Here is a 21487-nt window from a genome sequence, read left to right on the forward strand (position 1 = left end):
CAAGCACCTCATGTTTGATGTTAAACTAGATAAAACTGGCCATGGAAAGGGGATACATTCACAACTCTTGCGCCTTTGTTCCGAAGGCCCACAGATTGCCCAGAAACGAAAGTACCTAGCCCATCGAGGATTGCTCGTTGATGAGTTACTGAATGAACTTCTGGACAATGAAGTCGACGGCAGGATCAATGAACTCGGGGCGAATGTAAGTGAGGTGGAAGAATGTGCAGGTGCCATTGGCATCGCAAACCTAGACGTAAGAGTCAGTCTGGGTCATATGAATTCGGCTGGAAGTTGGTATCAGTCTTACTGGATCGCCAGCTGCACAAACCTGCCTCGCTTTCTCGTTCAGTCCGGCAGGGAACTTGCTTAGACTGGCTCCGAGCTTCAAGTATCCATCTCCAAACATCACTAACGATTTGATGCGGCCATAGAGCTCGGCCGGGATGTCAGCCGCGGCAGCATGCATCACAGCTGCGCCCTGGGAGTATCCGACGAGGGAGAAGTTCTGATTGGGACAGGCAGCAGCCTGAGACTTGAGACGGTTGACCACGTCTCTAGAACCTTGACGAACGCCTGTGATGATTTGCGAGCTGGCCGGATACTACGTGCATTGTCGGGTTAATAAATTCTCTGTTGGACATAAGAGTACAAACACTTGCCTGGACCGGGTACCCTCTAGCATCAGGCAGAGCAACAGTGGCATTGCTAACGACCGGGTCGCCGACTATGATGCCGAACTTACCGCCGCCTCCAACATAGTTAGGCTCACTCGTTCCTCGAGCTGGGCATCCCCGAGTTAACTTCAAAGAACCAGCGGATCAGGTTTGTAAAGAACACACCAACAAGAATCTCAAAGTCAGAACAGCCAGCTGGGATATCTTCCGGTCGGATGGGGACAGGATCGCCAATAGTAACCCCCGTCTCTGGAACTTCAGGGCATTCGTCAGTGCTTTGGCCGTTTACAACGGACAAAGACAGAACTGAAAGAGCCACAAGCTTGATGAAGAACATGGTGATTGATATGTTGATAGTTCGATTGCGATGGAGGTTTGCCAGATAATTCCTTGATCTTGCGAGATTGGCCTCATTTTCCGGGAGGAATACGTCTTAGCTATTTAACTGCAATATTTCCAGCATAAGTGTGATGCCAGTTCGATACGTCAAGATCATGAGCCTCGGGGCCTCGGCTGCTGCACTATTTACTCTTGTCTGGTTTGATTTAGTCCATCAAGTTTGAGGCTTCATCGCAACTGCTTCCGGAAGAGGGGACTGTACGAGACGAAATTCACCGTCACTTCACGCAAACGAAGTTCTTACTCTTGGTTTCTTGCCGTGTGTGATGGTGTGCTCATAAAAAATCTGTGAGGATAAATTGCAAGTCTGTGTAGGTCAACGTCAAGAAATGAACATTTGGTCAGGCCCCCTGAGTGATGGTTTGTCTGCCTCGGCACTCGGACTACGAGGGGATCGCGATGTTCTCAACTTGACAGGGATCTGGCTTCTCCAGGGTCGCCCTCCAATCGCATCTCATAAGATGGCCGATTCTGGCCAATGGTGGATACGCACCAATGTGACGCAGTCTGCATGCACCCCAGGCGGGGTTGTGGAATAGCGGGACTCACAGCAACAGAATCCTTCGCGGGATTTACTCAAAATGGTAAGAACATGGCCTCTCATCTATATCAGACAGCTCACTGCAACTGGTTGACTTAGACACGCGACTTTCCATTCAGTCTTGGCCCCTTTTCAGCCCCCACAGACAATTCCCCGAATACATCGCGGTGGGGGCACAGAAGCAAGCTGGTTCCCCGCAGGATATGTTGACGTTCAACGGCTTGGAACGGTGCTGCAGGATGCTGCTCACATTTTCCCATTGTGGAACTCAAATCGGACGGTTGACAGCTGTTGAACTCAATGAATTTCTGAATCCTTCTCAAGTGACAGAGCAAACCAATGTTATTGTTCGTCATACGGAACGGAACTTCGGCAAACGGAGGCTCAGTGTGAAACAGCTTGCGGGCAAAAAAGAAACGCAGCGACACACTGACATGTTCATATAAATTATCCGTCTGAACTGATAGCGCGGCCCGAGCCTCTGTGCGCCCCTAGGGTAAAGATACTCCATTGGACGAGGCCAAAGCGACAAGCACGGATGTGTCCTTCACGTGGCGTAGTCCTGTCTGTCTGCACCGCCGCAATGAGGTCCTGTTCTTATTGTGCATGTCTTACTCTGGCCTCATGTGGGCAGAAAACTCATGTACATCAGGTCACTTGTCTTGAAAAGTGAAATTGGCGGGTAACGGTGATGTATTTTGGAAAGAAAAGATGCAGCACTCAAGCAAGACTAACAATCGCGTGTCTTGGCCAAAGCCAGACAGGATAGAAACAAAAGAACAGAAGCCTCCGGAAGCCTCATGTCGCAAGCAAAACAAAAAGAGGACCCAGCCAGTTTTTTCATGATATGTGCGGAACCACTCCCATCAGCCCACTCAACAAATCTGATCGCGGGCACCGTTCTCAATGAGATGGCAATGCCCCCTGTGGGCCTCAGGACGGCAGATGGTGCAAGACAACCTTAAGCCTGAACCTTCTTGATCTGCGCAATGAGGAAGTCGGCTCCCTCCTGGGCGTTGGCGCCGTACGAAAGGTGAGGTGCCAGGACGGCGGCACTCAAGTTTCCGTCGCAGACAGTGTCGCGGGGGTTGGCGGCGCAGATGATCTTGATCTTGTCCTTGGGGAAGTTGGGGATCTGGCCGTTGTCGGCGCGGAACTGCGTGTCTCCGAAGGTGACCACTCCGGCGATCTGGTTCTTCTGCGCATCGGGGGCGTTCTCGATGGCGCGGTGGTTTACGGCAGCACCTTGGCTGTTTTCGAAGCGGTCAGCATCTCAAGTCAGGCGAGTAAGTGAGAAACGAAGGTGCGAAACTTACGAGTAACCTCCAGTGACGACGATGGCAGTAGGGCACTTGCTGTTGATATCGCTAAGGATGCTCTTCATCTGGTTGATGCCAACGGGGTCGGCACCACCGGGAAGGAAGTTGGTGTCCAGACCAGCGGCGTAATCAACACCCTGGACGGCGACCTTACCCGGGAATGCGGCCTTCAGGTTGTTGGCAACAGGGGGTCCCACAACGGTGCCCTGTCCAGAGAAAAGAAAGTTTTAGCATCAAAGTCATCAATAGTCGACAGTTGGGATGAGGGAACTCAAGCAAACCCACCATGTTGCCGATCTCCGTAGAGCCGCGCGCCCAAACAAAGATGATGTCGTTGCACCCGCCGGTCTTGAACTCGTTGGCCGTGCTGCCGACGGTGCCGCCCAACTGCCGCTTGGTTTCTTCCTGCGGGATCGTGGGGTAGGCAAAGGCGGTGGAGGCCAAAACAAGAGTGCTGAGGAACTTCATGGTGAGATAGGTGATTTTCAAAGTGCTTGGACTTGCAAAGAGAATGAATGTGAAGTGACTTGTCGCGGACAAGATGGCAAAGAACTGAAGAGAATGAAAGCGGTTGCGGTTAGCTGCTGAGGTGCCTGGGTGGGTGTAGAGCTATCGTGGCTTTGTGGTGAGCTTTGTGAGAGTTCTTATAGAAGATGATGATATCCACAGCCTCAGAGCATCTACGCCTAAAGAGGAATGTTCAACGAGATGTTCTCCTCATTCCTAGTTGTTCCTCGGCTCTCAGGATTCCTCGGCTCTCGAAGAGAGACTCCTCGGTGGTTTTGTTGGTATTGAAGGATGGCAAGGTGCGGAGTTCATTCTATTGAGGTCTCGAACGGATCAGGATGATCAGAAACTACCTAGGCATGTTACCATAAGCCGGGGAAGGTACCAATGTCTTGGGATCAAACACATTGGCACTGCGGCGAGTCCCGCGAGGATCCGCCATGTTTCTCCCGAAGATGCGGTCCGTCATGCAGAGTCAGGCCTGCCATTCGTTCTATCGCGCGCAGCTTTGAACCTGCCAGAACCTAATCAGGCGCCATTTGCGAATATATGTATACAACATGGTCGTTGGAATTGCCTGTTTAGATCATTTAGTGCGGCTGGTGTGTTGGCTTCGGACGTAGGCAATGACAAGATGAACGTGAAAGGCCAATGACAGGACGAACCACGCATTGCTTACTCCTACTTAGGCCGTTTCAGCTAGTCAGGGTTGCCTACCACTTTATCGACTGCCAGCTGGCATGGTCACCTCCTGACCTATTTTTCTCCGCACAAAACACCTTTGAGTGCTGTCACCCTGAAGTCTGGACTCAACAGGAGGTGGTGACATGGATTGATCGATCGTACTGCCCCCTCAGTCACCTTACTCAAGCGTGCCCATGGAATTTGCCACATGATGGGTCCTTATGGATACTAAACTCCCAGTTCTGACATTGTATGAAACGAACATACTATCACGAATTTGAAATAATCAATGACAGTTTAGTCAAGTAGACTTCAAGCTTGAATGCAATGAAACCTGGCTACTTCAGTGGCTAACATGTCGTTCCGACATAGGTAGCTGGAGCTCTTTTTACCCAAGTGCAGTGTGCTGCGTGTATGTGGCAATGATGCTTTTGCAAGCCTGCTATACACACATGAGACTTGCATTGAGTTCGAGCTTGCGCTTAAAATGTTTACATGTTATAATGTCTTTCGTGCAGTCTGGTCTTGTGTGATTTGTAGAGGCCTCCGAGCTCTGGACCACAGATATTCAGTTTCGAACCAAGAATTTCAGTTAATTAATTGCTATCCACGTTCTAGTTGCCATCATCCGAACTACCCGTCCAATCGCATCCGCCTTTTTCCAATACTTGTGGGATGGCAGCTCCACTTGCCTAACTTCCGACAACACTGGCCGATCGTTCCAAGGTTCCATGATGTTCAATTAAGAGCCCGAAAGCTTGTCATTAAGGTACGAAAGTCAACTAGCACGCCTTGCTTAACTTGGAAAGTCAACGAGCATTGTTTGCCAGCCAAGTGTTACGCAATATCAAGTCTCCATATTTAAGGAACAAAGATGGAACTCCTCAGGTCTTCAGCTTTTTCTATCAAATTAAATCAATGAATATCCAGGAGAAGCGGGACACCGAGGAGACAAAATTGGCACGGAGTAGAAGTTTCGACTTCACGGTATGGCATCTTCGACCGCCATTTGTAATGGGATCGTTTGCATCTCGACCGATTCAGTGAAGTATTTCCCGTTCGACTGAATGGCTCACCCGAAAATCTCGATGGTTATGGGCCCATGAGACTTGTTCACGCCGTGATTTCTGCATGAGTCTTACAAGTCCCAAACCAGAAGCCCGATTCAATCCCCAGTATCCCCTTACTTTGATGTCGTCCTCATATCCCAGAGTGACTGTCCCAGGGCTCTCCCTGATACACCCAGCCGGTTATCAAGCCTAGTGTCCCCCGAGAAGGGCTCAGTTCATTGAACAACCTGATGAGGCATCAGGTTCGGAAATGCGACGTGGTTCAGGACCCATGAGCGCTTGATGGCATTACATTAGATGGTAAAGTTGCCGGAAAGCCGAGCCCAAGCAGGTTTGATAGTGCCTCAGCATGACAGTCGAGCTTATCCAGCAGTGGTATAGTTTTCCAGGTCCCCCCCCCCCCCTATAAGTTCACAAGTCCTATGATATGAAGAGGTCCCTTTACTTTCTCTTTTTTCTTAAAGAGATAGAGTGAATGTAAAAATCAAAGCAGCTTCTTCCCGCCGATTTAGCACAATTGCTGCTAATGAAATTATACATGTTGACAAGTATGTAATTCATAATTCACAATAGCTCTGCGATGACGTACGAAGTATGGACACTTTTTGCAAGACGCACAAATTTGTTGACATGATTACTAAGACATGATGTCTTTACTTAGCCTTTACCGGTTTTTCTCGAAATGCTGAGGAAACGCGCAGTCCTGTTCTGGAACAGGGAGGTTTTCCTGCATGCGTCTACTTTTGAATCCATCACAGCCAGCCTCAGGCGTGATGAACTGTGTGGATGGACATACGGCTATTTCAGCGCTGTCTTCTCGGATTTCAGCCAGTAGGAGCCCTTAAATCACAGCTGAATGTTCCCCGCTGCCGCTTCTTCCGCGTTGTCACACTTGAAAATATGCTACGATTTAATCCCAGCTCGTTACAGGTCCGTAGTACAGACTTTCTTGAGACTAAGGCAGTCCAGCCGCAACTTCGTCACGCAAGTATCTTCCACACACCATATTCTGATAATATAATTCGGCTTTCGAGTTTTTCGTCACACTCTAGATGGTTTCACTACAGCCATCCACAACCTCTGACTGCAGGTTTGCGTAGTGCAGTTGACTTTTTGTTCGTACAATATCTGTGCCCCCCCCCCCCAAAAAAAAAAAAAACGAACATGGGAGAAGTATAACTAGACGAATAGTTTCCCCAGGAACAAATGCTTTTTGACTATGAGCTACAGCTCTCGACACCAAATCCCGAATACTTCAAACGCATCGAACTTTACTCCATCATCGATCTTGTCTCCTTCATCCCAAAATGGCTCAAACCGAGACTCTCAGTCTTTTGCAAGATGTCGTTGTCAAGACCCAACAGCAGGCAGTCCTGGAGTCCGACATTCAGGAACTCCACGACCACATTCTCGCCCAGCCAGGAGGAGAGGAAAAGCTTCGGCTTCTGGCCGAAAGCGTCAGCTCGCCTGTTACGGCCATGGCCACTAACGATGCTGGCGCATTCAAATCCAAGATGGGCGCTACAGGCTCTCTGATTAACCTCTGGTTCTATCAGCGTGTAACCGTCAAAGTGAATGTCAACGGGAAGGATAGACAGTTTACCGCAAACCTCGGCGGGTTCTCGCCGGGCTTTCCGGGCGGTGTTCTTTTGTGAGTTGAAAATCACCAGCATCTTTGGACATGATACCTGCCACGAAGCATGATTCACTGACTGTGAGGCGAACGCTTTCCCAGTGGAGACCTCTATTACGATGATATCAATGATGTCGGTGGTGACTATACCGTTCAAGCTGGCTCCATCGGAGTGAGTATTCATCTGCATCTCACAGCTCAAGCTGAACCCTCGCTTCGTCGGGGCATTAGACGTAGCACACTAACAGATGGGATATTTCAGCCATGGTACTCGGTGCAATTCTTCCGGAATGGTTCGCTCAAGATGTCGTTGCAAGCTGGCAACTTGGGATTTTCGACTGGGGTCACTGGCGGTACCGGCTCTTGGGACTAGGACTTACTTCATGTGCTTAGCAGAAGCTTAAAACACTTCCGGCATTTTCAAGCACAGGGTGAACGCTAGTTTTGATAGGAGAGAATGGGCCTTACAGTTCTTGCAACACTGGGTCCTTCGTGGATGCGTAATTTACTTTGATTCACTGCGTCACTGACATTTGGGAAAGTGAACTCTCAAGCTTCGCAATGACTTCGTCTAGAAAGATTCCAAAGACCTGATCAGTCATAGTTTTGTGTGCCAGCAGCCCGACGCATATTCAGCCCGTGCTGTGCAAATAGAAAGGCAATTTTCTGTGATGTTGACATTGAAGGCGAGTTCAAAGAAGAGATCTGAGCCGGAGAGAGCCTCGAACTGAAGGCCCATGGGTCAGTCCTTTGCTATGAGACTGTCTCGTTGCTTGCGGTGAAGTCTAAAGTCATCCTGTAACACAGCTTTATTGATGACAATGGCCTCGCCTTGAAGTGCACCAAACTTGGTGCCGCCTATGTAGAAGACTCCATCAGGCGGCCAATATCCTCAAGTATAAGATTACTCCCCTCCGCAGGTAGCGCTACATCGATAGGTGCACCGTCGAGGATCTTGTGCCTCTTGCAGACTTTGACGATCTTGTCCGGCTGTGCATTACTTTACAGCGAGCGGATTTCCGTGGGATTGGAGACGTACACGAGACCGGGCTTCGCCATGCACGGTTAGTGCGAATTGTCACTCGACGCCTGCTTGACCCCAGCCACTGTTAACTTGCCTTCAACTGGCCGCGCCATGGTTATCTTGTGGGTCAAAGCCTAGGTGGCCTTGGGTACGCGTACGACTATGTGCCCCAGAGCTGAGTGCAATTCAAGCAGCAGCCACGGTGTTGACTAGCATCCCGCTCATCACAAAGTGCACATCGGTGACAGGTGCCTTGATATCCTTTCTGGTCAAGTTCCAAGCATTCTCCGTAGAATAATTGCTGTACGATGACCGGATACCAGAGTTGTGATTTGTAAGTGCTGCTGAATGTCCGCATGCGCTCATCGCTGTAGTTATCCCGGTAATGAACGTATTGAGTTTCAAGATGTAAGAAAGCATGTTGTAGAAGTTATAATATAGAATACAAGTATCCAATGGGATGTAGCTAGAGACAAGGCAGCGGCCCTTTAGACTCGGAGTAGAAACAAAGGTCACCCTAGAATACAATGCTCAGTTTCTACTAATTAACTCCATGAAGACAACTTCGACCATACTTCCCTTTGTCTTATTAAGATACGGCACAGGATGTGATTGGAAAGCGTATGGTGTGAAAAAAATGGTGTATTCCAATGCCTTCACCTTTTTGATCCCTTCATGACGACTACTGCCTCTCAAATTTTTTGGAACTTGGTTGACACGCCTTTCTCACCAAGTACCGGTAGACTGTTGATAGAACTTATAACAAGGTACGGTTCCAAACCGTTCAGACCCTAAGGCACCTTAGATTTAAGGAAGGCAGGATTCAAGAGCCCCACGAAACCATCGTTCCTTCCCAAAAAGAAGCGAGGTCCAAAAAGGCAAAATAGAACGGTAAATTTGACGTTTTGCTTTTCCATTTTAGGAAGAAAAATAGAGTCGCGAATCCTATCTCATTTCTTCAACTCACCCACTCGCCTCGACGGCCCTCGCTCCTTAGGCCTGACTACCATACTTTCCCACGAACCTCATTCTAATCTCGTTTTGCGAGCCCGGCCCATTACCAACTCAGGAACTCCCAGCAATCAATCGTTAAGTGAAGTCAACGATGAGTCTATTTTTAACTTGAGGTAAGAGAATATCATATCAAACTGTTCTGGAGGTCACTCAGAGCTAAATCGGCCATTGACAATTTCCTTAGCTTCTCATTTATCAGAAACCCTCTCGGCTTTATTCACACATGCATTGAGCTACTACTCCGGATCGCATTCAGGTATCTTGAGCTATCAAAAATATCACAACTCCTACTCCCTACTTTCAACCATGCTGATACGCGGCACACCCAAAGGATGGATGACTTCAACGTCGATCGAGGCAATCGCGCGTCTCTGCATGAGCAGCTTGCCTTCTTAGCATTGACGAATGCAATTGATAATTGGAACTCTCAGTGTCCCGAGCTTGCTACTCAGCTGCTAAATGACAACGATCAACGCTTCATAACCGAATGCTATAAGGCTCACTTGATGCCGACGGCGCGTTCCTTTTGGTGGAATGGAGAGAACGCCAACATAGCCACATGTATACTTCTCCCTGAGACGTATCCTCTGCTCGAGAACAATTATTGGAAGCGTAACAGATTGAAGGCTACCGACATTCTCAGAACCTGGCGTCAAGACGCTGCCCGCCTCTTACCGTTTGACGATGTCGACAATGAAGAGCTTGGAAACACACTTGTTGAAGAAAAGGAGGAAGAGATAGAGGAAGACTCTGTCGAAGAGGACAGAGATGTCCGAGGTCTTTCCCGCTCCCTACAGCAGTGTGGAATGAACGACCAACACGATACAGAAGAAGACACTGAAGACGTCATTTTCGTTGCAGAACGACCCGCGCCAAGCAATAAGAGAAAGGTGGAGAGTCCATTGAGCCCAGTCACCACACCCAAGAGAGCGAAGCATCATCAATCCGTCGACAAGTCCGTTTACGACGTCGAGAGCTCCGACGACGACATCATTGTGCGCCGCCGACGGCCCCTTGCGAAGTCTGCAGGTCTTCCTAGAGTATGGCCCGCTGGAACGCTCATCACACCTCCTCAAAGCGACGGATCGTCACCCACGGTCTTAGTCGACTCTGATAGCGACGATCAGGAGCCCCTTTCGATAAGTAGACGCCGAGATCGTCTTGTTACCTCGACCGACTCGGACAGCGATGATCAAGAGCCCCTTTCGATGGGAAGACGTCGAGGCCGTCGTCTGTTTGAGCGCAAGGAATCGCCCAAGCCTTCGATGGAGCGTCAGTCGCAACTCGGTCTCTCGCTCATCCGGACCGTCGCGACTATCGAACCAGTCGAAGCGCCCAAGGAGAAGCATAACTGTGTTGCGGCCCTCGAGGACCTTTTTGATTCCGTCAACAGATCCCGTGATCAGTTCACGGGAGAGGAGTGGAAGCAGGCGGATCGTCAATTGGAAGAGATGGGGAAGCGGATGAAGAGAATGAGCAAGATGGCCAAGACTAAGAGAATGGATAGAAGTCCTTAGGCTTCAATAGAGAGGACTTGGGATTTTTGGTACAAACCAATTAGGTTAAAGTCCAGTATTTGAGCAAAGTAGCTCGCATTGCGTCGTCGGAACAGCCCTATCTGATAGACTCCGGCACCTCAATAAAGAGATAGATAGAAGATGTTTCCAGAAAATGCACGAAGTACACATCTTTGAGAATGGTGTCAACCCCTATTTCATCAGGACACAGAGATCAAAGTAGACAAATGATGAATGATGAATGATGAATGAATCCACGAAGTTATTTGCAAAGGTGCTCCTGTCTGCGCACACACCAACCACTGTGGGACAATGGCAATTCTCCATGTCATCGGGCAAAGACCGATTCATTGCGAAACCGAGGAACGACGCCAAGCCCTACAGAACCCGAGTCACTGCGCTTAAACAATGTTTCCAACCCATTGTGTGCCACCCTTCGGGAACGTTTCAGCGATCATTTCTGTGGTGGTGCTAAGACCCCGGGTTTGTTTGCGTTTAGCTTCCCCCGCCCGTGATAATTATCAGACGAAGAAGGTTGGACACGTGCGATGCCGAGCTACCTTATCTCACTCTCACTCTCCCATGAGATCCGCACGTTACCCTTATGGTTGCATTCTCCCCCAAGGTAGCCTCAACCCTCCATTTTCTTCTACCACACATAGTAATCCGCGCGGCAAAAAATCTAGGAAAATTCCAAACATGGCAGAGTCAATCACCGCAACAATGGCCGCGAGTCGCAAGAGATCAAGGCCCGAGGCAGATACCACCAGTACCACCAGCTGCAAAGCAACACTAGCTTCCATCAACTTCAACGACAGACCACCACACCCCACTACAATCATCTCACTACCCAAAAACGAAGACGAAGTCGAAACCCTCCTCGAGAAAACAAGCGCCCTCGCCGACGTAGTCTCCCACAACCGCAGTCTAGCCGTCTACACCGCCTTCGCAGCAACACCCAACCCCAAACGCGACCCCGTCGCCATCGCCAAGAGGGAAGCCGACGTGCGCGAGCTCGAAATGTACGACCGCTTCGAGCAGATCGGCTGCCAGCCGCAACCCTGGATGAAGCTCGACGTGCTCAAAGACGTGAAGCCGCTCGACAGGGAGAACAAGAAGACGGCGGCGCGGTACGAGGACATGGCGTCCTGCGTCGACGAGGTGTGTGGCACAACGGGCGCAACGAAAGAGAATGTGGCGTGGATCGTGGAGAATAGGGAGGTTGTGCTGCCTCTTGTGAAGTTTTATCTGAGGATAAAGAGGGCGAGGAGGAATCTTTCGGGCGGGCAGGCGAGTCTTTCGAGTAATGAGCTGGCCGAGTACCAGACAGTACGCAAGATTCGGAGCGTTTTGGGGGTGAGGATGCAGAAGTTCCGGATGGAGAAGGCTTCGGAGAGGAGGTTGAGGGGGTATGATGTTGTGCTGTTGAGGAGGCAGAATGAGATGAATGCTATTTTGAAGGGGCAGCGGGATCGGGATGGGCAGAGTGACGATGGATTTGCTGCTCATGGTGGGGAGGCGAGGACAAAGCGCCAACGTTGCTGAAGCGTAATAGCCAGTATAGTCAAGTGGCACAGAGTCAAGTGAATTGACAATGATGTATTTTCAATTGATGATAGAATCATGTCGACCTCTTAAGTTACTCATCTCTTTCATGCCCAACCTGCTCTGCTCCGCGGAAGATTCAGGCTTCCAGTCAATCCAATTCTTGCAACGCTATGTAACCTGAGTGGACTCGAGCTTCTTTACTCATAAATCCCTTACCCAAGCTTGACCTTCCCATCATGGCGATGGCTTAAGCACCTAATGATGCCCGTAGACGCCGGGTAGTAAATAGTCTCTTGAAAATGATAGAAGCTTCACGAGCAACAACTATGTTCGGATCAATTCCAATTCCGGACGTAAGTGAACCTCCACCTTCTTGCTCTTTATACATGCCAAAACCAAAAAGGAAGGAACGAGGGAGGGGGAACACTGACCTTATAATTTACGCCCCTATTCGGATTCGAACAGCGCGCCCCTCGTTTCCAGCACGGAAGTCATTGGAGTATTTCATTTACTATCGACTCTGCGTCAGAGTCTAACCACCCGGCCAAGTGGCCGGATGGGGTGCTGGTGACAGATTCGACATTGAATGGGTATAAGTAGTACCCTTGGCCTTCACCTTCCAGTATCCCTCATGGAGGCTACTCATGGAGATGTAGAATCCGGAGCTTCAGCTCTATATTTGCGTTGCGATATCATATGATTCAATATTCTCATTCATCTTGACATCATCCCGTTATTCCGGAAGAGCAAACAAGGGTCGACGATATTCCTCCTTCTCGCGATGTCAACCAAAGACCCCAGTCCGGAATTCCGGCTTAGTCAGGATATATCTCCACAAAACGCCCGGGCTGCCGTGCCGATCAGCCCGGCTCCTCCCCACCCCGCCTGCCCGTCTAGCGCTAGCTTAGCTCGCCCTTATCTTCCGCCTTATGAATACGCGTACCCAAATTGTTCATCGCCAACTTCCCATGCCGGAGCTGATACTCCAAAATGCAATAGAAGAGAGGCAGAAGAGCAGGAGAAACTGGTCAAGAGAAAGACTGCGAGCTGCCTCTTTTCCCATAAGCTACAGTGGTTTCGACCCCCTTGCCCCTGAAGAGCTTCGTTCTAGTATGCCCCGGGTTCCAAGACTTTCCAAGCTTACTTCCCACTCACAAGGTTCGATATCCTCGGATGCTCATCGCAAGCCTAACTTTCACACATTTAGCATGGCCTTCTAAGGTGGTATCTCTTCTCTTCACCCGCTCATTGATGATCAACTCTCACATGGTCTAAGGAAGCGCATTAAATCAATACGAAGTGTTCGCGCCGTGCTTTTTGCATTTTGCATTTTCCATTTTCCTGATTCTCTACACGTAATCCTGACTCTACTCGTCCAAATACTGGGGATCCATGGGACCTGTATCATCTAACCTGTGGGCCCTTGAGTATTCCAGTATCCGTAAGGTGGTCCCTTTTCCTACAGAACTATTTGCATCTTTAGTCTGTCTCGCTAGGCAGTCACGATGACTCTAGTGGCCCTCGCCACCGAGACCATCCAACTCCTTGAGCACAGATGACTTGGTGCCAATCTTCTTCATCTGCGTGTCCTCAAGCTTCTCGCCTCCGGCCAGTCTCATCTCGAGATCCTCGATCGCGCGGACCTTCTTCTGCAAGCTGCGAATCTTCTTCGCGTTCGGGTTTTGCGAGTTATCGGCGCCGGGGCTAGTTACAGTCACCGGTGCGGCCTGTTGAGGCTGCGCGTTAGGCACCTGCGGCGCGCCATTCTGGCCTCGGTGGGTGTTGCTCCTGTTACGATGCTGACCCGCACCGGGGTTGCGAGAGTGGCTGCGGTGTCTGTGGTTACCTCCGGCACCGCCACGGCGCTCAGGGCTGCGACCCTCATGCCCAGAACCCGCGCCAAAGTCACGGGGAGGCGGGGCGAGCGAAGCACCACCGCCGTTCTGGCCCTCTGGGTTGATTTCTCCGTCCTTCTTTCTGTTGTTGCGCTTCTTCTTGTTCTTGAGTGCCGCCTTTGACAAATTTTCATCGTCGTTCGGGTCGGCTCCAGGAACCTTAGGAGCAGCACCAGGCACGGCAAACTCTGCACCAGGCACACCACGGCGGGGACGTCCGAACCCGTTAGGTCCAATGGGCGCAGATCCGTTGTTCATGCTGATGTGGGCCGCGCCGCCCTCGTCTTCTCGCTTGAAATGAAGCGGGGTGGCGAGGCCACGAGCACCGGGAGGGCGGTAAGCTCCCGCGGGCTTGCTGGGCGTCTTTACAGAGCCCAAGTAAGTGGCCGCGGAGGCGTGGGGGGTGGGGACCGGGTTCAGAGGATCTCCGCCGGCAACCTTTTCGACAGCCAAGGGCCTCCAGACAACGTGATAAAGCTCAACCTTGTCCTCGTTGTACATGAGAGGACCGCTAACGTGCCAAAGCTTGATGCCGTTGTCGACACGGAGACGGGGAGAAGTGGTAGCCGTCATGATATAACGGCTGTCCGGACTCCACGTGCAGACGCTAGGGTTGCCACTCTCAATAGTGTGAAGCTTGCGGAAATCCTTCTCGAGATCAATGACATCGATCTGGCCAGCCAGATTTCCGAATCCAGCAACAAGAGCAAAACGTCCCGTGGGGGAGAAGATGATGGTATTGCGAGGTCCCAGGGGGAACGAGTGCTGGGCAACGGCGCGGTGGTTGAAGATGGTAGTCTTCGCGGGCATGTAGCCATAGACGACACCAAACTCCTTGGAGTTCGGGGACCACGTCACATCGTGGATAGGACCCTCCTTGTCCAGGCTGACGCGGGCGTCGAAAGAGCCATTGACACTAAGCAAGTACAGTGTAGTCTCACCGTAGTAACTCTTGTTGGACTTGTCGACATCAGTCTGGGCCAGAACGAGAATGCTGGTTCCCAATTGGTTCCACTTGAGCTGGACCTTGTCGCCCTTGAAGAAGGTCTTTTGAGAAATGGGAGCGTTGAATTGGGGCACGTTGTAGACCTTGACGGCAGCGGGTTGTCCCTGAGAAGTACTTGTTAGCATGTTGAGAAGTTGAATGAACGAACGCAAAGAGTGCTCACCTTGCGTTCAGGAATGAAGACAGCAACGGAGTGGGAACGACCGGGAGCCAGGGCAAAGTCGGCGACGCCCTCGACTCTCAGCTTGTTCCAGACGGTGCCGAGATCGTGGCTTTCGTAGAACTGGACTTCGTTGGTGACTTGGCGGGCACAGAACTTCTCGTCGGCTGTGTACTGAAGGTTCCAGCCTCCCTGCGACTTTTGGACGTACTTGCCCAAGGGCAGTTTGTCGGCTCCAGCAACGCCATCTTCGACAGTACGCCAGACCTTCAGGTTCTTGGTCGCATCTCCGTTCTCATCCTTGGCAGGTCGCTCCCAGGTGACGAGGAAGGTGCCGAGAGGAGAGAAACCGAGCTCAAGGACATTGAGGATGGGGAGGGCAAGAACCTGCTGGCCAGTGGAAGCGTCGACAACGGTAACAACTTCGGGGCTCGCCCAGGCAAAGTAACGGCCACAGGGCGAGTATGCACAACACCGGAGGTTCCCTTCAGGATTGGCGAACCCAGAGAGAGGCTGATAAGATGGCGCAGCATCAAACAGGCCGATGCCCTTCTGGGTGCGGTAGGCAAACTGCAATTGTGAGGACGCCATAACTAGTCAAAGTCACAGTGTGTGTATCAAGAGCAGAGAGTGTCGGGTCGGAAGGTTGACGTTCTTGGGTGGAATTGATGGTTCTTCTTCAGTGGGCTCAGAGATCAGAGGCGGTCGTCGAGGTCGAAGTCGTCGAGGTAGACGGACAAAGGCAGATGGCGATAGCTCGAGAGCTTTGATTGTGTTGCTTTGCGATGGACGGAAACCGTGGATTGACCGGGGGGGCGGGTATTCCGGCGACGTCTTGTTTTTCTTTGCAGCAAAGGAAGCTTTGTTGATCTGCAAATTCGCAATCGGTGGCAGGGTGTTTGTGTTGATGTTCTAACGTCGGATATGGATACTAGAGTATACCACAGAGCTGGCGTCGGATGTTGGCTTTGAAGCTGGTCGACGAATGACGTGTGAATCGATGGTCGATGGCTGACGGGGCAGTCGTGATTCAGAGCGGCGTCGGAATCGAGATGCAAACACACGTGCAGTGACAACGAGGACGGAGAGGCAGACGACAGCAAGGGCGACTGGCTGGAGCTTGAGCCGTGAGGCTATAGGGACCCGAGGAAGAAAAATAGGGAAGAACGTGAGGAAGAGGGGAGAAAGGGAATGGGAGGAGGCACCCTGAGGGGGGAAGATTGGCGTGCAACGGTGCGTGTTGTTGTGTGGGCTGGAGGAGAGGAAAGGAAAGGGAAAGGAAGGGGAGAGAATGCTAAAGTGGGATTTTGTGAATATTTTTTTCTGCTTTGCCAGTTGCGCCCCCTGGTCCCGTCGCCTGCGCGGGTTCGCCTTGGCTCTGGCTGGCACACCCTGGCCACTTTTTTTCTTTTCTTTCCTTTTTGTCGGCCTGAGCTCACTTCACGCCTCACCATGGCTTCAGGGCACCTCATTTTGGGGGCCTTGGGGAAGTACTTCAGAGCTGGCACGCTGTATCCGTACGATTAATGGACGGGAGGGCACCCAAGCACTCCCGGTCCTCAGTCATGTTAGGCTACGACGGTCAGACGGCCCACTCAGAGATGGAAGTACCTTACTACGTACACAGCAAGGTAACGGATACGTATCTTGCCTGAATAAGGCGTCTTATGTAATACTGCCAGCGCACCTCTCAAATCCCACAAAGTTTCAAAAAGGATCAATCCGTTTGCTGTTTGTTGTGGAACACCAATATGAAAGGAGGTAGGATAAGCACGATGCTTTAATCGTGAGCGGTCATTCAATGCCCATTTCTCTATTGCTTAAAGTATTGAGTGAGTATGAAAGCCTCTACGATAAGATAAGGTAGGCAATACAGTTGGCTACCTAGGTACCTAGTCTGCAGCAGTTGAGTAGCCTGAGCGACAAGGTGCAGCTTGGAAGCAAAGCCACACACACACACACACACACTCCCACACTCCCAATGCGGGCCGCAGCCGGACAGGGCAGCGCAGCGCGTGGTGCCGTCCCCAAACCCCATGAATCCCGGGCCCAGCCGTGGCTGGTGGACTCTCACACTCTCATCGCGAAAAGCTGGAGGCGAGGTTTGCTTTCCTCCGCGTGGGCTTCTAATTACCTAAGACCTTTACCTTTACCTACCTAGGTATGAGTGGAGGACATGTGGCCAATCACATGTTTTCCATCTGCTTACGGCGCCGGCACAACAGAGACGGGCGTTCCTTCCACTGCTCCCCAGACAATGGCTTGATTGGCACTGGCAGGAATGGTCCAGTAGACTTGCAGGTGAGACTGAGACCTCCAAATGCTGCGCCGTTGCCGTATCAATTCTGCATCTCCAGGAAGGCGTGTCTTACTCATCGCTCCGTGACTTTGTCTATTGGCTGGCTGTGTGTTTTCTTGTCCCACATCTGACCATTTCCAATTCCAGCAAACAATAATTCCCTTCCAGTGTCCAATGACCTGAACAACAAACCTTCGTCTGACCAGTCTTCCATCTACCGTCTCTTCAACTTGCGGGCCTCGGGTTCTGTCTCAATAGAACATCTCTAATCACAGGGTTCCGTGCTCGAGCCAGGCAAGTGGGTGACAAAATCGATATCCTGCTATTCATCTTCCTGTGTACCCCTTTCACTACTCATATCATAATTATTACTTCTCTGTATCAAAGTCCTTCTTATGTATATACGTAGAGAAATATACTCTAATTGATAGAAGATTTAGAGTATCATATTGTTCAGATCTCCAAGAGAATCGTAGGACTGGAGAAGTCGAAACGTCCCATACCGAACGGCAGAAAGACTAGTACTTAGTTTACCAAAAGTCGTTGGCAACACTCCTAAACATTCAAACACACTTCTCGCAGCGCGCTGGACTTCAAGAGGCTGATCAAGACAGCCAGAATCGTAACTCTTATTGGGCTTCGGCATGGCCCATGGCTTTGTTTCTCGGAATTCCCAGATTAGCGAGATGCTCCTTCAGGCCCGCCGCCGAGCCGATTTGCACGATCCGTTCTGACGACTTGACGTCGTATAAGTCTAACTTCTTTGTCACCGCATCGGCGCGGATGGGAGGTTTTCGTCAAGACGGGCCTTCGATTTTGAAAGGACTGCTGCGTCGAATGACAGGTAGAGGGTTCAGCAGGCCGTCGTTGCGGTTGCTCGCCCTCGTCGTTACCAACTCTCCCGGATGAGGCTCGCTTTGCGGCATCGAAATCACGGCCAGTTCAATATCATAGTCTGACTGCTGCGGCTCATCTCTTTCTGTGCCGGGAGTACTTCCAGGGGTCGACGCAAGCCTCGCATTCGAATCTGCTGTGGTGTTTTGCAGCCCGATCCTGTTCCCAGCCGCTAGCCTGGATCGGCGATTCATGCCCCAAGATGACAAGGAGTCTAGACAATCTTTCGATGCCTTCCTCCACCAAGAGAGTCCTGCCGTGGAAGAATTAGACGATACTCTTGTCGCGCTGCGCCGCTCGAGCAGGTGGTTGATTGAGGGAAAGCAAGCGCAGACTATGCCAATGGCGAGCTCTCCAGTCCTGGCAGAATCCCTGTCAGCTAGGAGTGTTACCTTGGACACAACTCCTTCAAAAGGCAAAGACTCACACAGTCCAGTCAAGAGGGATGAAATCCACAGTTGGGTCTTTGGTGTCCGCAAACTTGATGGTGAGGTATACCCGATACACCGTCACCGCAAATGCTACACCACCCGCGCCTAGAAGTGCCACCACCTTCACCTTTCTGGCAAGTGACACCCGCAGAGCCCAGGTCAAAGGTATGGGAACAACGAGAATCACCAGATCTGACACGATCGAGATGGAGCCGTCGTACAAGAAAAGCTTGGTCTGGTCGATGCACTTGAAGTTGACAACGTTCGTGTCCCAAAATGCCTGGACTGGGATGCAAACGAGAGTCTTTGCGACTTGTGCCGGTATATAGCACAGAAGAAAGAATGCCAAAAGAGCGTGAAGCGTCCGAGCTACGTTCCTGTCGACGGAGAAAACGCGAACGGTGAGAAGAAGAAGAGCCGTTTTGGTGAAAAAGGCTGCCGGCGAATACAGGAGGGAGCTGATGTACAGCCACTGGAGATTCTGCTCTTAGTACAGGAATCGTCGCCGTCGCATTCCATGAATTACTCTACCTTCTGGAGCTCGGTGAAGTTGCCAGCAGTGATTTCCCAAATGTGGAATCCTTCGCCGAAATGGAGCTCTGTTCATCTCGTCAGCGAATGCTCGTCGTGCTCCAGCACACGCGCGCTGTTCTTACTGATTAAGACGGTCGAGTTCAATAGCACGGTGAAGATCTAAACCAGTCAACATCCGCAAGGCATTTGCCTCAGACATCGTGAGCTCACCCATCCAACTAGGCAACTCCCTGTCTCACATATCAGCCTGAGTCAAACTAGGTACTTCAGGTCAACACCTACAATCTTCCAGTCGAAACTTTCCATTCACTGACAGCTTGACGTAGACCCTCAACGCGAAGAAAACCACTACCACAATCTGAATGAGAACCATGTACACCATGTGGAGCATATGTCCAGCGTCACGCGGATTGTCAAAATTGGGCGTCTCCCCGGGCGGTGGTGGCGCCGCTCCGATCGAGCCTGTGTTGGTGCTCATCACTGCTCGCTCCGGCCCATGACGGAACGTTTTGTGTGCATATCGATGCGTCGATTGGCGGCGACGGGTCCAGGAAGCTCAAGCAGCAGAATTCTTCACCACGGGAGCAGATTTTTCCAAGACGAGAACGAAAGACGGTGGCATCCCACGCAAACAAGACCGCGGGCCCCTCTGTGTATATAGAGAGATCAGAGGAGGTCGCCTTCCCCTGGTAAACACGTGCCGCAGGGGAGGGAGGCTCGGAGAGGGGGGTATGTGCTCTTTGACATGACATCTTAGCATTGAGTTTCGAAATACTGACGATAGCACAGGAAAGGGACGGGGTACCATCTCCGCGATGAACGCGAGTAAGCCAACGCGGCCCAGAACTCGTTCGGCTCGGTCGGAGGGACTCTCCGGCCAGAAGTTCTAGACGCAGTTTGGAAACGACTCCCAGAAGGAGAGGAGGTAGAGAACTCTCTTTCAACGCCGGGTGGATTGACCAATCCTTATCCTCTGCGGAGAGGTCTCGTCTCATGCTTGAGACCCATGAATGGCCCGTCGACCCCAACCTTTAGAGGTTCTGGAACAGAGGTAAACTTTATCTACGGACGGACCCTCTCTCGGTCGGGAACACCGTCGCCAAACGTCTTTTTCGCAATGTTGGACCATTTAGCTGCGTGGGCAGGCAACATATCATGCTGGCTGACAGGTGAACCTAGGTTGAGCCATGCACAGTGAGATGGACTCGCCTGCCTTGATCTGGCATCTTGCGCGTTTTTTTCGAGTTGAGATATCTTTCGACCGGACGACGTCTCAGGGCGCGATGCATCGTAGACAGAGCCCGGCAGTCTGGGTCGAAACCGTGCCAAGACAAACCGCCCGAGATTTACAGCGACAGCTGCCGTTGAGCAGCTGCATGGCATCTACATGTTTTGGGACAAGCTAGCGAGGACTCTGATCAGATAATCGGGAGCCGTGCTAAGAATTCGTCGAAGAAGCTACGAAGCGTTCGTCATCATGAAGCCAGCCACCTTCAAGTTGTGAGATCGTGTAACTCTCGCCATACTCTGGTACCGCCAGCCACAAACTCTCTCCACTAGGAGCAAATGATGAAAATGAAGCTTTTCTTATACCTCTTCCGGCCAAACTGCAGTGTGTCAGTCGTCACTAGGTACTCGAAAGGTTGGCGTAACGGAAGAGGGTGCCTGGTAGGTTTCCTCTACGTGGGGTGGCAGAAGCTTTCCGCTATATACGTCCGATCTGGAACTGTAGACGACGAGGCCGGAATCGCTCCCCAAGAATTGGCTTCTAGGGCAGCCGTCGAACTCCGAATCAGCACATTGTGGCTGCGTGGCATCACCTAAGCATCCGGCCGACAGCTTCACGCCGGCCCACTCTCGACTGCTTTCCGGTGTGAGAGTCCATAACACCAACTCGTGGAAAGCGCTGAGTTTGGGCAGATAAGCTCGTGGGGATGGGCGTGGCACGTGTCGAGTAGCGGGGAGGTAGGGTGCGGAGGAAGGGGTCTTGTAGGTCGAAAGCTTCTCGGCCATGATGTCTTAAAGACCAGGAGCTCTCTGGATAGAGCTAGGAACATTCATGTTAAGATGGCATACATGGGCTGACAGAGGTATGAAGGGTTGAGAGTCATGTCCTCTATCCTTTCTCGTTGGGCTTTTCAAGTTGCTAGTATGATGCTAGCCCAACTTCCTACTGGGACAACAGAGATTGGGCAGCAGCTGCGAAGAGGACTTTGGAGAAAGTGCCCGTCGCCGCCGTCTGTACGCCCGCGGCTCCGTATCTTATGTCATGAATCCTCTACAACGAGGTGTCTCTATGAGTCAGGAGCCTTAAACGGCTCTAGGCTAAGGTAAT

General features: G+C 51.2%; 7 protein-coding genes across 7 annotated transcripts; 3 read left to right on the top strand and 4 right to left on the bottom strand.

Moving 5' to 3' along the window:
• Positions 1-145: 145 nt before the first annotated feature.
• CCOS01_07626 (cutinase) lies at positions 146-1014 on the bottom strand (the record flags this gene model as incomplete). The annotated part of the gene is made up of 4 exons (XM_060455789.1): positions 146-250; positions 311-604; positions 657-784; positions 843-1014. 4 exons carry the CDS (start codon positions 1012-1014, stop codon positions 146-148), a joined length of 699 nt encoding a protein of 232 aa, XP_060313681.1.
• A 1564-nt stretch (positions 1015-2578) lies between these two features.
• CCOS01_07627 (uncharacterized protein) lies at positions 2579-3404 on the bottom strand (the record flags this gene model as incomplete). Its single annotated transcript, XM_060455790.1, has 3 exons — positions 2579-2867; positions 2934-3142; positions 3222-3404. 3 exons carry the CDS (start codon positions 3402-3404, stop codon positions 2579-2581), a joined length of 681 nt encoding a protein of 226 aa, XP_060313682.1.
• A 3100-nt stretch (positions 3405-6504) lies between these two features.
• On the top strand, positions 6505-7203 carry CCOS01_07628 (uncharacterized protein; the record flags this gene model as incomplete). Its single annotated transcript, XM_060455791.1, has 3 exons — positions 6505-6848; positions 6933-7002; positions 7093-7203. 3 exons carry the CDS (start codon positions 6505-6507, stop codon positions 7201-7203), a joined length of 525 nt encoding a protein of 174 aa, XP_060313683.1.
• A 1997-nt stretch (positions 7204-9200) lies between these two features.
• Positions 9201-10385, top strand: CCOS01_07629 (uncharacterized protein; the record flags this gene model as incomplete). The annotated part of the gene is made up of 1 exon (XM_060455792.1): positions 9201-10385. The coding sequence occupies one exon, from the start codon at positions 9201-9203 to the stop codon at positions 10383-10385; it is 1185 nt and encodes a 394-aa protein (XP_060313684.1).
• Positions 10386-11108: 723 nt separating this feature from the next.
• Positions 11109-11930, top strand: CCOS01_07630 (uncharacterized protein; the record flags this gene model as incomplete). The annotated part of the gene is made up of 1 exon (XM_060455793.1): positions 11109-11930. One exon carries the CDS (start codon positions 11109-11111, stop codon positions 11928-11930), a length of 822 nt encoding a protein of 273 aa, XP_060313685.1.
• Positions 11931-13444: 1514 nt separating this feature from the next.
• On the bottom strand, positions 13445-15585 carry CCOS01_07631 (eukaryotic translation initiation factor eIF2A; the record flags this gene model as incomplete). Its single annotated transcript, XM_060455794.1, has 2 exons — positions 13445-14938; positions 14998-15585. The coding sequence occupies 2 exons, from the start codon at positions 15583-15585 to the stop codon at positions 13445-13447; spliced, it is 2082 nt and encodes a 693-aa protein (XP_060313686.1).
• Positions 15586-18090: 2505 nt separating this feature from the next.
• Positions 18091-19630, bottom strand: CCOS01_07632 (uncharacterized protein; the record flags this gene model as incomplete). The annotated part of the gene is made up of 6 exons (XM_060455795.1): positions 18091-18547; positions 18615-19090; positions 19150-19217; positions 19275-19311; positions 19363-19382; positions 19435-19630. 6 exons carry the CDS (start codon positions 19628-19630, stop codon positions 18091-18093), a joined length of 1254 nt encoding a protein of 417 aa, XP_060313687.1.
• Between the last annotated feature and the right edge of the window lie 1857 nt (positions 19631-21487).

The sequence above is a fragment of the Colletotrichum costaricense genome, assembly GCF_030867565.1.
Source record: "Colletotrichum costaricense strain IMI 309622 chromosome Unknown Scaffold_7.1, whole genome shotgun sequence".
Taxonomy (NCBI): Eukaryota; Fungi; Ascomycota; class Sordariomycetes; order Glomerellales; family Glomerellaceae; genus Colletotrichum; species Colletotrichum costaricense.